A 13978-nucleotide genomic window follows, 5' to 3' on the forward strand; every position below is an offset into this window, starting at 1 on the left:
TGTAATTGTTGATAAAGAGAAAACTTCAGTTGATTCAGTGCCCTGGGGAGCAGGATTACACTTTTCATACATTTCAGTGGATGTGGCTGGAGTTCAGTGCTTGATTACAATCCTCAGCTTCATGAGCAAAATTTTAGGATCTATAGTAATGTCTCTCTCTCTCTCTCTCTCTCTCTCTCTCTCTCTCTCTCTCTCTCTCTCTCTCTCTCTCTATATATATATATATATATATATATATATATATTTATTATTCTGATTGAAAGTGAACCATGTATTGTATATAATAACAGTGAAATCCCTCTACAGTCCAATCACATATTAATTAAGTTTCAAGCATATTCAAATTAATGTTAAAAAGTATTATGATAAGTAATCTGCATGCACTGGTCAAGATGGATTGTGTATAGTACATCATTTTAAAATTTCCTCTCCGCTGATTCACCTCTTGTTAGTCCACTAAAGGACTCACCCCACCATTAAGGAAGCTGTAACACTATACTGCTATAGAACATGCCATTTTGTCAGAGAGATTACATTTCACAGTATTCCACAGGCTCCTGTAGTGGATAATTTATAATACATCAAGCATTGTCTATGCAATTTCCAATTCACATATTCCCATTCACCAGATGGGAACAGACTGGCTGTCACAGTCCATCTCTGTCCATTCTGCTGGACCGGTTTAGGCCATAGGCATTGCCAGCACAATGTGAGTAAATTAAGAGTGATTTCATTGTACATTATTTAATTCTGTTTCAGAGAATGAAGACATTGAACTTTTTAAATAAAATGTGGCACTACTTTCGGCAAATGTTCTGCAAAGTCCTTAAGGGTTTCTTAGATTTACAGCTTGCTGCAGAACTGCAATAAAATGAGGAGAGATGGGCACATAGCATCACCAGATGTACTGGCCTCCTTTCAATGGCATCAGATGTAGACATCCAACAAATGATTCATAGATGTTTTTAAAACAGACTTGTGATGTCATCTACAACACCTGCAATTGTAATACTGAATACTGTTTGAGTTACACCCTCAAGCAAGTTGTTATATTAAATTATTCCATGACTATATCAAGGGCTTGTCCTCTTAATTACTTGTATCTATTCTGTTTCAGTGCTTTTGGGTCATGCTATCTGACGGTCAAAAGCTAATTCTAACACTAATTCTTTATAATTATGAAAGTGGGAGACTTTTACATTTAATTTACCAGAAAATATTATCTGTATGTGATTGGGAATAAAAGACGTCTATGTCTAGGTTTCTATAACAATTGTATCCCATTTGCTGTTAAACTGATGCCTTTATAAATTTTACAGCATATCTAATTTAACGGAGCTCAGGTGGATACTGCAAGCTGACAATTTTGAATCTCAGTATAGACAGTATTGAGAGTTCAATCAATTCTCCTTCAGTAAATGTGACACTGCTCTAAACACAACAGCTGTCATGGGATTGAATAGAAATGTCTTTTTTATGTTAATAACAGTGTTTAACCCTGAATGGTTAGTAAGGCACCCAAACACAAAATCATCTTCATTTTACAATTGTAATTGTTTGTTTGTTTCTTTTTTTATTTATTTATTTTTTATTTTTTACAATTTTTTTCTTCAGATTTTATAATTGGATGGAACGAATAACCATTTGGATTAAAAAGCTTTAAGAATAAGTTTTCCTTATATTGGACAGCATAATAATTTAAGTACTGTTTACTTGACCAGTTAACATACCGGTACCTTTTATGGGTATATTCTACTGGTAATTTTCTTCACAGGGCTTTATAGACGTCAGATTCAAATTTCCAGAAGTTTAAATGCCCTATTACCATATTATTATTATATTACCATATAATAATATGCCATATTACACCATAATGAACAGTAAGTGCATCAAACACATTATCCTCAATGTTTTAGGACTGAAAAAGAAACTTGAAAAAAAAAAAAAAAAATCAAGGAGTGTCATGGCCAATCAGCTTCTAAGCTGTGTTAACCTTCTAAAGATGGCCAAAAAATCTTAAAGCACACTTTAAACAAAAAACAAAATTCCAAGCAACCTTCAGCAACCCAGTCAATAATAATAATAATAATAATAATAATAATAATAATAATAATAATAATAATAATAATAATAATGTTGTAAATATGTTGATGTTAAGCTACTTGATTTTATGCTACAGCTGCTGACAAGCCTTTAATAAAATGACTTAAATGTATATTTCATGCATGTGTTTGTTGAGAGTATGTGCCTGAAATCACATACCAATCTAAGGCAGGAACTCCACCTGGTGGACAATACTGATAGACTTTAACCTCCCATGTAAGAGCCTACACTCTATAAGCAATGTGAATCTGGCAGAATTTGCACATTTTTTCATTTCTTATTTTTTTAAATTAACGAAACAGTGGATGATAGAAATCCCACCGTCCTAACATGTATAAACTCCAAACAACAATATGTGGTTAATAATAAGTGGGGCAAAAGCCATGCAGGATTAAACAGATGTAAAGAGCAGCTGTATTTTATCTTACCTTGAAGGATAATCTTCTGTCAGGTGTACTTATATCATGACAGACAGTCATCCAGTATAAGCAGAAAGCCTGCATGATTTGGTTTCAGTAGAAAAGTAATTCTTCTGATTCATTTACTGATTTACATTACATATAAATTCTGTTACAGTCCTGATTTCATCATTTACATTTTTCTCAACTGGAGGCCCTTGCCTTTTGTCGATGAGCGAGACCTAACTGATTTTCCTTTTGCTAGTTCTTTGATCTTAGTTTCAGAAACACCACACAACTGAGGTAAAGATCTCCATATTGAGCCTTCTCTGCTTCAGAATCCTGTGAAATGCTGCTGTACAGTCACTCAGAGGAACACATACACCTCTTTGATAAAAATCTTCTGATATATTTATTAAAAATGTGTTCAATATCCTGTTTTTCGAGCTCTACTTTGACTGTTGGTCGGCTTATTGTCAGATGAAAGAGACTTGCTTAGATGACTCATTCATCTTGTCATTCTTTCAATAAAATCAACTGTTTTCAAGCTGAGGAAGGCTGTCATCATTAGCTTTACATGCTTACTGAGATTACTCTGGGTAAACAGGTTGGAAATAGGGTATGTCTATTTTATTTGTTCATGCTTCTATACAAAAGCAGCTGTATTTACTATCCTGCTCAGCAGGGAAAATCATCAATTTAAGAGTTCTTAAATTGCATTCACTAAAAGCCAAGATTTCTTAATCAGCACCTTCATACTGTTATTGCTTTCCTGGTCTTTGATATAAAAAAAAATGTTTCATCACAACATCAGCTTCTCTGGTCCTGTCTCTTCCAAAGCCACAATTGTTTTTCAAGGTAAACACACACTCCATTGTCGCTGTGTATACAGAGTTTGCCTCTTCTTTTGTAAGAGTAACAAAAAAGCCCCATGGCTCTCCTGGCTTCTCTCCATCTGATTTTTCTTCTTTGAAGATCACAAGTGTCTTTCCAAATTTTGATATTTTCCTCTTTGCCAATGAGTTGCAACTTTAGTAAGAGACACACATGTCTATGTTCACCTGTTGGCTAAAAAAACAACAACACTGCTTTAATACAGACAGATACATATGTAGCATACTCTTACTCTGTATGTGAAAATGGACTGTCCCTCACATGCCTAACTGATATGTGTTCTGTAATAAATACAAGCTGCAACTCCCTGTTGCTTGTCACAATAAACAAGACAGCAAGAAGTTTGCTAGTGGATGCTGGAGAACAGAGTTTTACCCTCAACTGCTCTAAAAGATTCTGACGGCAAGAATCATTAAGGAATGGTCAAATCTATTAACATATAGTAAACTTCATTGGAGGCTTGATGGGGCAGACCTACACTAAAGCTTTGCAGTGGACTGGGAAGCTCTACTGCAGAGAGGTAACAATGAGTTAATTTCGGAATCTGATAACTTCATCTTTAACCCACTATGAAGAACCGGTAATGTGTTCTTTTAGAAATGGAAGACATACCTTCTCTGGCAGAGTGGAAGAACTATGACCAAAGAATGAAAGCTAAAGAAAAAAACAAAAATAAAAATAAAAACTGAAAAATGAACGTGAAAATGAAAGGAAAGAACAGAGAGAAAATAAGAGTTTAGAAAAGGAAGTAAAAGGCTTGATTAAAAATGTACAGAGGGATAGTTAAGCAGTGTGGTGGTAGCAAGTTTTTACATTTTTAAAATCACAATTTTATTGCATGTTGCACATATAAAACTATAATTACCACTGTATTTCTCAAAATACATATGTAATCACATTTAAAAAAATGCTAATATAACACTGTAACTACCTTGTTAAGAATCATAGCATGCAATATATTTAATTTATATCATTTGTCTCACTACCCCTGGTAGTTTATTACATTCCAATCCCACCCCATTTAGCACTGTAGATAATTCTTCTCACATCTTATTTTTCAAAGTTACACACAAAGCTAATGTGCATACATATGCAGGATAAAATATTTTCATTACTGTATCCAAGACCCAACATGGGTTGAAAGGGTCTGGATTCATTGATGAAACCTGGGGCAGTGTATAATTTGAAAGCGTATACCATTTAAAATGAAAAGACAATCTGTGTTTCTGCCAGTACATCTATCAGTAAAAGCTAGGCAGCCCAAATTCCATTCCATCAACTACACACGTGAAAAGTGAAGGGTGGTACTCAGTAACATGTTGATATTTACAAATATGCTTTTTAATCAGTGTAATATATTTACCTTTTCTTCCAGTTCCTTTATCTGTCGTTTCTGTGCTTCTATTCTTTCTTCAAGTTCTTTAGTTTTCTGCAAAATGTTAACAAAGGTACTTTTATAGCGGTTATTCAGAGAGTGGGAGCTTATTCTTCATAGAAATCGGACCTATTTTATTTATCTTATTTATTTTATCTCTCTAATTTTGGACGTTTAGAAGACTGCACAGCACTTAAGGTGACATTCAACAAATTATTAAATAAACAATGTATTGATTCCTTACTACAAACTCCCTTGTGTTATTTATACTACAAGTTATCAACAAATGGGTATACGATGCTCTTCTGCCTAATATGTTTGCTCACAGGGATGAACACGTCATCATAGAGTTATTACTTTATTGTTTGTTTTTTTAGCAGATGGTACCGGGACGCTCCGAAGGATGAGGCTGTGCTCCCAACTATTTTTACTCAAATTATTTTTCTTCAACCATTGTTTGGGTTCAATGTTTTTTGAAATCTGTAAGATTGTATTAAAAACAAAGGTAGTTATTTAACAGAAGATTGTTCTGATAGAAAGCATTGTCTTCTCAATGTGTGAGATTGATTGGTGTGAGTCAGGAGGCATGTGTCTTTCTGTCTTTCTGCACAGGGGTAATGGCTGTCTGGATTATATATGGCCCTTGCACTGTATGCTGTTGAAGTGAAACAGACATTGATAGGCAAAATCTTAAATAATGTATAAGAGTTAGTTTGGAGAGCTGATCCCAGACAGAGGGACTGTCTATGGCCTTCTGGTATTAGCAGTGCTTATCAGAACAACAACTAAAAAAGTCAACATTCTAACGCAGATACTGTGGTCCTGAAAGTGACTATAACCTCCAGGCAGGCAGCACCAGGTCACATTTCATATTACAAACTTCAGGATTCCTTTCAGAAATTCAGAGAGATGGTAGAACCTTACATACGATTAGATTGCAATTCTGGAACGTTGCAATCTAATCGTATGTAAGGTGCGACAGGGGAAGTGCACCTGTTGTGCGTGATGAACCAGCTCCATCCTCTCCCTCAGGATCTGAGCGTCCCGCTCTCTCAGCTCACTCATGACCTGCCGCTTCCACTGCTCCACCGCTCTTTTCAGAGTCCCCCTCTCCTCTTCGGACAGGATCTCAGACATCTTAGCACCATCCTCCTGTTGCAGTGCATCGTACAGCATGGCCTCCAACTCAAGGATCCGCTAACACAGCATTCATTGAACGATAAAAAACAAATACTGTAAGTGTCTCACATCTCTATCATCCTATTCATTGTCACTTAAAAAGCTTAGCCGCTTATTGTAAATTAGGGTGTTTAAATCATAAATGTAAGCTTGTTTCTTTGTTAAGCATGCAGATCATTTCAAATATCGTCATGAGTTAAGAATGTCTAATGTCTACCATGTCTCTCTAAAAATACTGCTCTGATCTATGTGGCATATTTGTACAGTGCAACCAAGGACAATAAGTTTAGTACAGCAGTAGGAATGCATTTCATAACCACACTGTACCTTAGCAGGAAGAGTTTATGACGTACAAATGAAGCTGCAGCAATTATCTAAACTCAGTGAATTAAATGAAGACGAATGGGAACACATGGGGAATAAATAAAGCCTATTAAAAGACAACCCTAATTGGGAAAAATGCTAATATTTTCTTCACCTTGTGAGCCTGATCCATCGATTGCTTCCTGTAGTCTAGTTCTTCATCCAAATATCCTTTCTGTTTACTGAAGAGCGCCTTAGACATGAAAAGGAATTCAATTGCTTACTAATTCAAATTAAGAACAAAACCGAATGAAGATAAGGATTTTACAAAGTCAAATACTTTTTCATTTTCAAGATCCAGCATTTTTTGTTGCAAAGCCGATTTAATGACTTCTATTTGTTGGAGCCACTACAAAAAAAAAAAAAAAAAAAAAAGAAGAAAAAAATTAAAACCAGAGGATTAGGCTTTTCAAAGCCTTTATCAGCAATGTGTAAAAGAATACCCCCATGAAAACTGACTAATCTGTTTGATGGGCTTATATTGTTTCTACCTTTAATAATTTTTTAATAAAAAAAAATATTGAAGAGGAAAAAAATGCTTCTATATTTTCCAAACAAAAAAAGTAACATGACTTTCCTTATGCAACCAAATACAAAATGCATTACTGACATGTAATGAGACAGTTTGTTTAAAATTTCCCAGCAGTTTCTTAAAGTTTTTTTTCTATGCATTTTAAATCCCAATCATATCATACATATTGAAATTGAATTGAAATTGAAATGATTAAAATGAGTGTTACCTTCTCAGCTAAGGTCAAGATCGTTCTTGCTTGAATGACGACTACTTGCTCTTCATTGGTCAAGTTCTGCATGTAAGGCACAGAAATATTACACATGATCAATTTAATTATTTATTAAATATATTCATAAAAATACTGCTACTATTAGAAATATGCACAATATATAAATGCAACATACACTTACTGCGTTATCTCCTAAAATATCCAACTTTTTCATCAGATCAGCTACTACAATATCCTAATAGAAGAGAGAAAAAAAGAATCTAACTTCTATACTTCATTTAAACATTAATTTCTTTAATAGCTGATACTGACATTGCTCACTTACCATAAGCCCCTCTGCCTCACAGTACACCTGGAGCGGACTCCTCCCCTCTGTGAATGGAATGTGGTGAAAGTTGATCCCAGGTGATCTTCTCTCTCGTTCCTATAATAAAACGGTGGCTTTCATTTATACAGAAATGCAGTTGTGGATTGGCATCTCTAAAGCCAGGTGTGCACAGTAGGATTTTTGTTTCTCATATCATATACAATGCCTGCATAATGCCTTGTTCTAATGAAATAAAAATAAAGGCATATTGAAATGCAGGATGGACGTGAGCCTTCAGTACAAATAGACCAATTCGAAATTCAACAGAACAAGGATCATGAAAGAACAGTGTCTTTATCTTACTTCAAGTTCTAGGATACGGAACTCTAAAAGTTCGTTTTGGTCTTTAACATCCTGGATGTCATGTTTTAGGCGTGTCTCCTCCGTCTCCGTTTGCTTAATCTACAAGAAAAAAAAGAGAAAGAAAAGAAGATCACCGCCTGTCAAAGTGCTGCTATAGCACATAATGCGATGAGTCAAAATATCTCAGATTTAACTTGTAAAGGAATGAATAACATACTGTAAGACAATACATGCTTAACATTACTGTGACTGACCTTCTCCACAAGCTCTTGATTTCTTTGATACAGAGCTTGCTTCTCCTCAATCCATTTCATGTCCTTTTAAACAACAAATGTGCATGTTTGTTAATTAATATACTTATTTCAGATTAATAATGGGTCTGGTATGCAATGATCTTAATTCTTGGCCATTGCAGTGATTATGAAAATATGAAAACAGAACAATTATAATGCGCTTCAAACTGATTAAAAGGGGAGATGACACAGACTAACTAGCGGGTCCCAAAAAATATAGAGTTTTACGTCCCAATGTGTTGCTACAACTGGTAAAATAATGTCGTTTTTCTTTTTATTGTTAACATCCTGGCAACTTTTTACACTTACAACTTTACAGTCCGTTTCAAAGCTTTTTTCAAAATGGACGATATAGTGCTCTGGGGTTTGAGATCTATCCTAAATAAAAAAAAAAAAAAAAAAAAAAAAAAAAACTTAACATAACAAGTGCTTTGTCTGTTTTGTTCCGTACCCCATCATGGATTGATATTGCTGTGGGTAATAATCCTGACATTATCAGTGACCAGTGTCTAAAATGTATTTGGCTATGAAGTGTTTATTTTATTTGAAAGATCATGTTTTGACTAGACATGCATTCCTAATAATTCAAGCTTTCAAGGAAAAAATAAAATTAAAAATTCATTACCTGCCCTTGCTCTGCCAATGTTTTCTCAAGATCTTCTATTTTGGTTTGAAATCGAACTATTTCAGCTTGCAGTTGTTCGCGTGTCTTATAGACAAAAAGGAAAGATTTATAAATTATGGTATGACTGTGTAACTTGAATTGGCAGATGCATACATAGTTACAGAATAGAAATAAATATGCATGCTTTATCCCTGCTATCACACCTTTTTTTTCAATTTGAGAACCTAGGACACTGATTGGTGACATCTGGAAACAAAAACATATCTCAGGTGGGATACCGCAAACTCTCCACCCAGGTTAAAACACAGTAAGTTAAGTTACCTTAACTTCTCTTTCTGCATCTAATGTTCCTCCAACCTGTTCTTGCAATAGTGCATATGCCCGCTGGAGAGCCTGGTACTCCATAGTTAACTGGCGGAAACGCAGTTCAGTTTCTTCTTTGGCCATGCCCTGTCATATTGAACAGAAACAGGGGCTGCAGATCTCGTGACAATATTAAAGCCCTATTAAAAGTATTAGAATTACTTCACAGCATGGATATAATAGATGTAACACAGTGAGAGCTATTACTTCTTCAATGTCATCATCAGGGGTACAGGGTGTCCTGTCGGTTTGACATGAGATTGAAGAACCATCAGAATCCAAGGAGCCGTCTTCATCATACCCAAAGAATGTCTCCACCACTGGCTTCACAGGGCAACAGAGAATGTTAGTGGCTTTGGAAGTTAGTGTTCTCACATCAATTAGTGCTAACTGCAAAAATATTTTGTTTCAATTTGTTTTTATTTAACAATATCATTCATATAGATTAAAAAAAAAATCTGGTACTGTATATTTTGTTCTAATTAACATTAACATTAACATTTATTAATGGACAGTTTCTTCTCACCTTAAATGGCTTTACAATTTTCTTTCTCTGTCTTCGGTACCTCAGTATCTTGTCACGCTCCTATTAGGGAATACGATGCTCTTAAGACATTCAGAATAAGAATTTAAAAGGTCATGCTTAGACAGTTTTCAGTGTATAACAGATGAAAACACAAGTAACATAATGCAGGTGTAGAGTATCAGGTCACCACAACCAACACCCAGACACTCACAGTTTCTTATGTTTACTGGCTGATCAATTAGATGTTGTTACTTTATAAATATAGACTTAGATCTTTGGTAATACAATTCAAACTTACTATGACACTCTTGACATACCCAGCAGTTTCCATTGCCTGAAATAAATTCAAACAAAATTGATCTTCATGATCTCCCTCATTTAAATATCAGATGAGTTTTGAATACACATCTACCTTGCAGCTGTAAATACTTGCCCAGTGAGAGATGTTGTTTTCTAAAAGATATCACAATGAAATTTTACGAAGCAGACTTTTTTTTATTCGGTTTGTGTGATATGTCCTAGCATGCATGCACAGACAGCATGTGCAGTGTACACTGTAATTACAATTAGTTTACAAGTCATTTGTTTTGCAGTTAGGTTTTATTCCATCTTCAGTTTAGATAAATGTATTGATCTGTGGCTGCACTTCAATCAAGGTTCTAACAAATGACAAGTAAGAAAGAATAAGAATAATTTTAAAAGACAATAAATAATAAGTCATGTCATTTAGATACCTTAGAAAGATCATCAATGATATTCTGCTGTTCAATAACCTGCAGCCTCAGAAATTCAATCTCTTGCTCTTCTTGACTTTGATCGAGGTCATTCAAGGAGCTTGGACGTCTAATCGTTCCCACTCTCTCCCTCTGGACAGGTAATCAAACCATTGCATTATAAATCCATTCACATAATGCTTGCTCCATTATTACAGGATGCTTTTGAATGCAGTATCAGTATATGTATATTATTGATGATTAAATTGGGTATTTGAAACTACAGGCAGTCATTCTAAAGAAATTGGTACTCTAGGTGGGTAATGTGACACAATGTTAGTTTTCATGATACAAATTGAGCAACTGTTAAACACAAACACAAACACACATCCATTTCCCAGGTATAGTGTATATAGGCCACAAGAACAAATGCTTTTGTCAATGCTTGCCACATACCATAACTTACACTGGATCAGATGAGCCATTTTATTTTTAAATCTACATACTACATGTAGGCCTGCAACCTAAAAATATACCAAGTATGGAAACAACTGTAGCTTAGTATTGTGCAATGTGAATAATTAGATCACTTCTGAGAAAAAAAAACAAAAATCCTGCAGTTTGGCCCTATTTACAGCCAGTCAGCTTACCATTTCCATATTCTCCTGGGTGACAAATTTCAGTTTGTTCTCCACACGACGTAAGGCAAGGGTGAACTCTTCATTCTTTCTGCTCAGTCGTTTGTTTTTATCCAGGATCGGTTTGTATTGACTCTCTGCTTCACGCAGCCGTTTGAGCTAAAACATCAAGAAAGAGTTAGGAATGAAAACAGAGGCAGCAGCTCGGCTCAGAACTGAACACAAATGAACCGGCAGTTTCATGTGTGACATATAAATACATACACTGATGCAGCACTCAAAACAAACATTTATACTGGACGTGCGTCAATCATAATCGTACCGTTTTCAGCTACTGTTATATTTCCTTATGCATTCTATTTTAAACATTCTATTGTCTTGCGCAGCAAATAAAGTTTTTAAATAATTTTTGCACATTTCATCAGGAAAAGGTACTCCAAAAAATTTTTGAACACAGAATATGTTTCTTCAGTACTACTGTACCATTGCAATATTTTAATGGCTGTGTCATATTACCATCAGATTGATTTCATAGAATGATGTCATTCTGCTGTATAATTTCACACTTGGTGCAGTATTATAAAGGTTGTTCTGAGCTAGTATGTCATGTTCACACCAAGTGACCAGAAGGCCCATATTCAAACTGACGTTACTCCTGGTCAAACGGTCCTGTCTGCCCTTCTAAGAGTTTCCCGTAGTAGATGTATAGCAAAGTGTAATAAAGCACAGTGAAAGCACAGTAAAGCATAGTGTAGGCAATTGTAAAGCCCAAAGAGGTATGCTAAAGCAATTTTTTTAAAAATATGGTAAGCTATGGTAAATGCATAGTCTAACCATTGAAAAAGTAAGGGAAAACTGCAAAAGTTCTGTGTAAATGTACAGTGGTAAACTTTTATAAGGGTATACTATGTCCAGGAACCTGTATATTTAAAATATATAAACACCAGTAATCACTTTCCACTTATACTTTCACTCTTTGATTTTGCAAACAATACGTAGGCACATTAAATACTCCCCCTTACGTTTGAATGCAAATGAAGACATGTCCCAATTCGGTATAATGATGATATCACCCAAAGGCAAGAATATGCTCACCTTAAAGTAAAGTGACTATTATTATATTTCAATTATTCAGAACATCATTTTAGTTTTTAGTGTTTTTAATCTGAAGCTGACATTTTGTTACAGAGAGAATGAAAAGGTCACAAAGATTTGCCATTGAGATTTGCTAGATCTACATATTCTATGAGCTGATTGAAACTTTAAACACACATTACTATTCAAATGGGCTATTCAGCATTGGCAGCCATTACAGAAAACATTTTTAATGAAAAACATAATTAATTGTTTTGGTTGGAACAGATAGCTACCCACTATGGTGTCATTTTTACAACACTAAATGAAAGACAGCTGATGGTTCAAATGTCTGGGGTTTCTTGTAATTAGTTTAAGAAGAAATAATACAGTCAGTTTAATTAAGAATATATTCAACAAATTTGTTAATTCCAAAAAAAAAGTCCAGTAACCTTTTAACCTTTTAAATCATTACGCAGAAGGCACTGAAAATTGCAATCCCAGTGCAAAAAAGCACTTTTCACCAACACACTTAACCACATGTAAAAGGCTATATATTTGTATATGCAATACTCTGAAATTACCAGTTTCATAATAAAATAAAAATCATTTTATTTAATCAGTTAAAAACAAAGGGTCCTGCAGCCCCTTTCTAAGTGCCACTGTATTGACTGCCTAGTATGGGCACCATTTGTCTCATGGAAGGTTTCCATTGTCAAGAACCTACTCAAGGGGACACACAATACATCATGGCAGTTGGCTTCTTTCAAATGTCTTTTAAATGGGCCAGTATTGGAGGACTGTTTACCAAACCACAAGTAGACTGTAAACACAATGAATGTCACCGAGGAGCCTCATGCTTACAAGTTCGTTTCTTTCCTCCGACAGCAGTGTGTTTCGATCTTCCAGCTTTCTGATGATTGAGCTCAATTCAGCAATTTTAAGCTGGAATCTCCGTGCATCTTTTTCATCCAACTGTTGTTCCTGAAATAAAGATCAACTGCAAATAACTGAGCATCGGTTCGTTTCCCAATGGACTGTCCACTGACCCCGACCAAAGAGGCTGCAGTGCTAGTCCGTGCAAGTATTTGACACAGTCAAATGTTAACTATGCCTTTATTTGATGGTTTTGTGAACAAAAGAAAAAAAAAAAAAAGAAAGAATATAACATGCATAAACAGAAATGCCAAAATGACATGTGATCTAATTTAAAGAACTTAATATGGTCGGCCCGCCCAGATGTCACTGTTACACAAACTACTTTAAGTAGTTCAAATATCTTGTTAAAAATGGCCCAGTCATGATTTTCTGTGAGAAGGAATTTTTCTTCTTGTTATTCGCATGTTGGGGAGGGCTAAGATTGGATGTGTGACTAGGCCTGCTTTTAAAATATGTAAATGTGCTTAATGAGTCTGGAAAGAGACTAGAAGTTAGGAGATTCAAATGCCACCTACTGCTAATGTGATCATGCAGTTTTTTTTTTTTGTTATAGAGATATTTCTATATTCTAAGCATTAACATTTGCAGCAAACATAAATCAAATTAATGAAAGGCTTCGTGAATTTAAGTAGAGGAAAAGGCCACAGATAACATTTAAATAATGTCTTATACTGAAGGCATGACAGAGTGTAGATTCAGAGTACAGATTAAGCTTACTGTTTTAATGCTACCATGTTAAAATAGTGACTTATGGCATTTATATATTTACTTTCAAAAATATACATTTAGTTTGAGCTGCTGTATTCTAAAAAAATGAAAATAACTAATAATGGGTAAATCTATGATCCTAATAAATAAATACAAATAATAATTATACAAAAAAATAAAGAATTCCTTATTCAACCGGTGCAGGAGAGCCTGTCTAATTCATTAAGAAAAAATAATTACTATTGGAAAGAAATCTTGATGAGGCAACATGAGAACAGTTATCATATGTCACAGACATATGAGTGTTAGTTAAAAACTAAAGAGCTTTTTATAGTAGCAGCAAATGAATGCAGAAGGAGCAATATGGCACAGTT

At 34.8% G+C, this 13978-nt stretch overlaps 1 protein-coding gene across 2 annotated transcripts in view; it reads right to left on the reverse strand.

The window, feature by feature from the left end:
• The window catches only part of LOC121325813 (janus kinase and microtubule-interacting protein 3-like), a 38424-nt gene that overhangs the window by 2136 nt on the left and 22310 nt on the right, over positions 1–13978 (reverse strand). For both annotated transcript variants that reach the window (XM_041268887.1, XM_041268888.1), the window contains 19 exons: positions 12822–12941; positions 10896–11042; positions 10267–10398; positions 9831–9866; positions 9533–9592; positions 9214–9330; positions 8965–9093; positions 8644–8727; positions 7980–8042; positions 7726–7824; positions 7381–7479; positions 7237–7290; positions 7053–7118; positions 6593–6661; positions 6428–6505; positions 5764–5967; positions 4759–4824; positions 4008–4080; positions 2532–3569 (listed from right to left, as the gene is read on the reverse strand). In XM_041268887.1, coding sequence (XP_041124821.1) covers positions 4030–4080; positions 4759–4824; positions 5764–5967; positions 6428–6505; positions 6593–6661; positions 7053–7118; positions 7237–7290; positions 7381–7479; positions 7726–7824; positions 7980–8042; positions 8644–8727; positions 8965–9093; positions 9214–9330; positions 9533–9592; positions 9831–9866; positions 10267–10398; positions 10896–11042; positions 12822–12941 — 1674 coding nt within the window. In that variant the 3' untranslated portion in view covers positions 2532–3569; positions 4008–4029. The remainder of the gene's footprint in view (positions 1–2531; positions 3570–4007; positions 4081–4758; positions 4825–5763; positions 5968–6427; positions 6506–6592; positions 6662–7052; positions 7119–7236; positions 7291–7380; positions 7480–7725; positions 7825–7979; positions 8043–8643; positions 8728–8964; positions 9094–9213; positions 9331–9532; positions 9593–9830; positions 9867–10266; positions 10399–10895; positions 11043–12821; positions 12942–13978) is intronic.

This window comes from Polyodon spathula, chromosome 13, assembly GCF_017654505.1.
Source record: "Polyodon spathula isolate WHYD16114869_AA chromosome 13, ASM1765450v1, whole genome shotgun sequence".
In the NCBI taxonomy this organism is placed as follows: Eukaryota; Metazoa; Chordata; class Actinopteri; order Acipenseriformes; family Polyodontidae; genus Polyodon; species Polyodon spathula.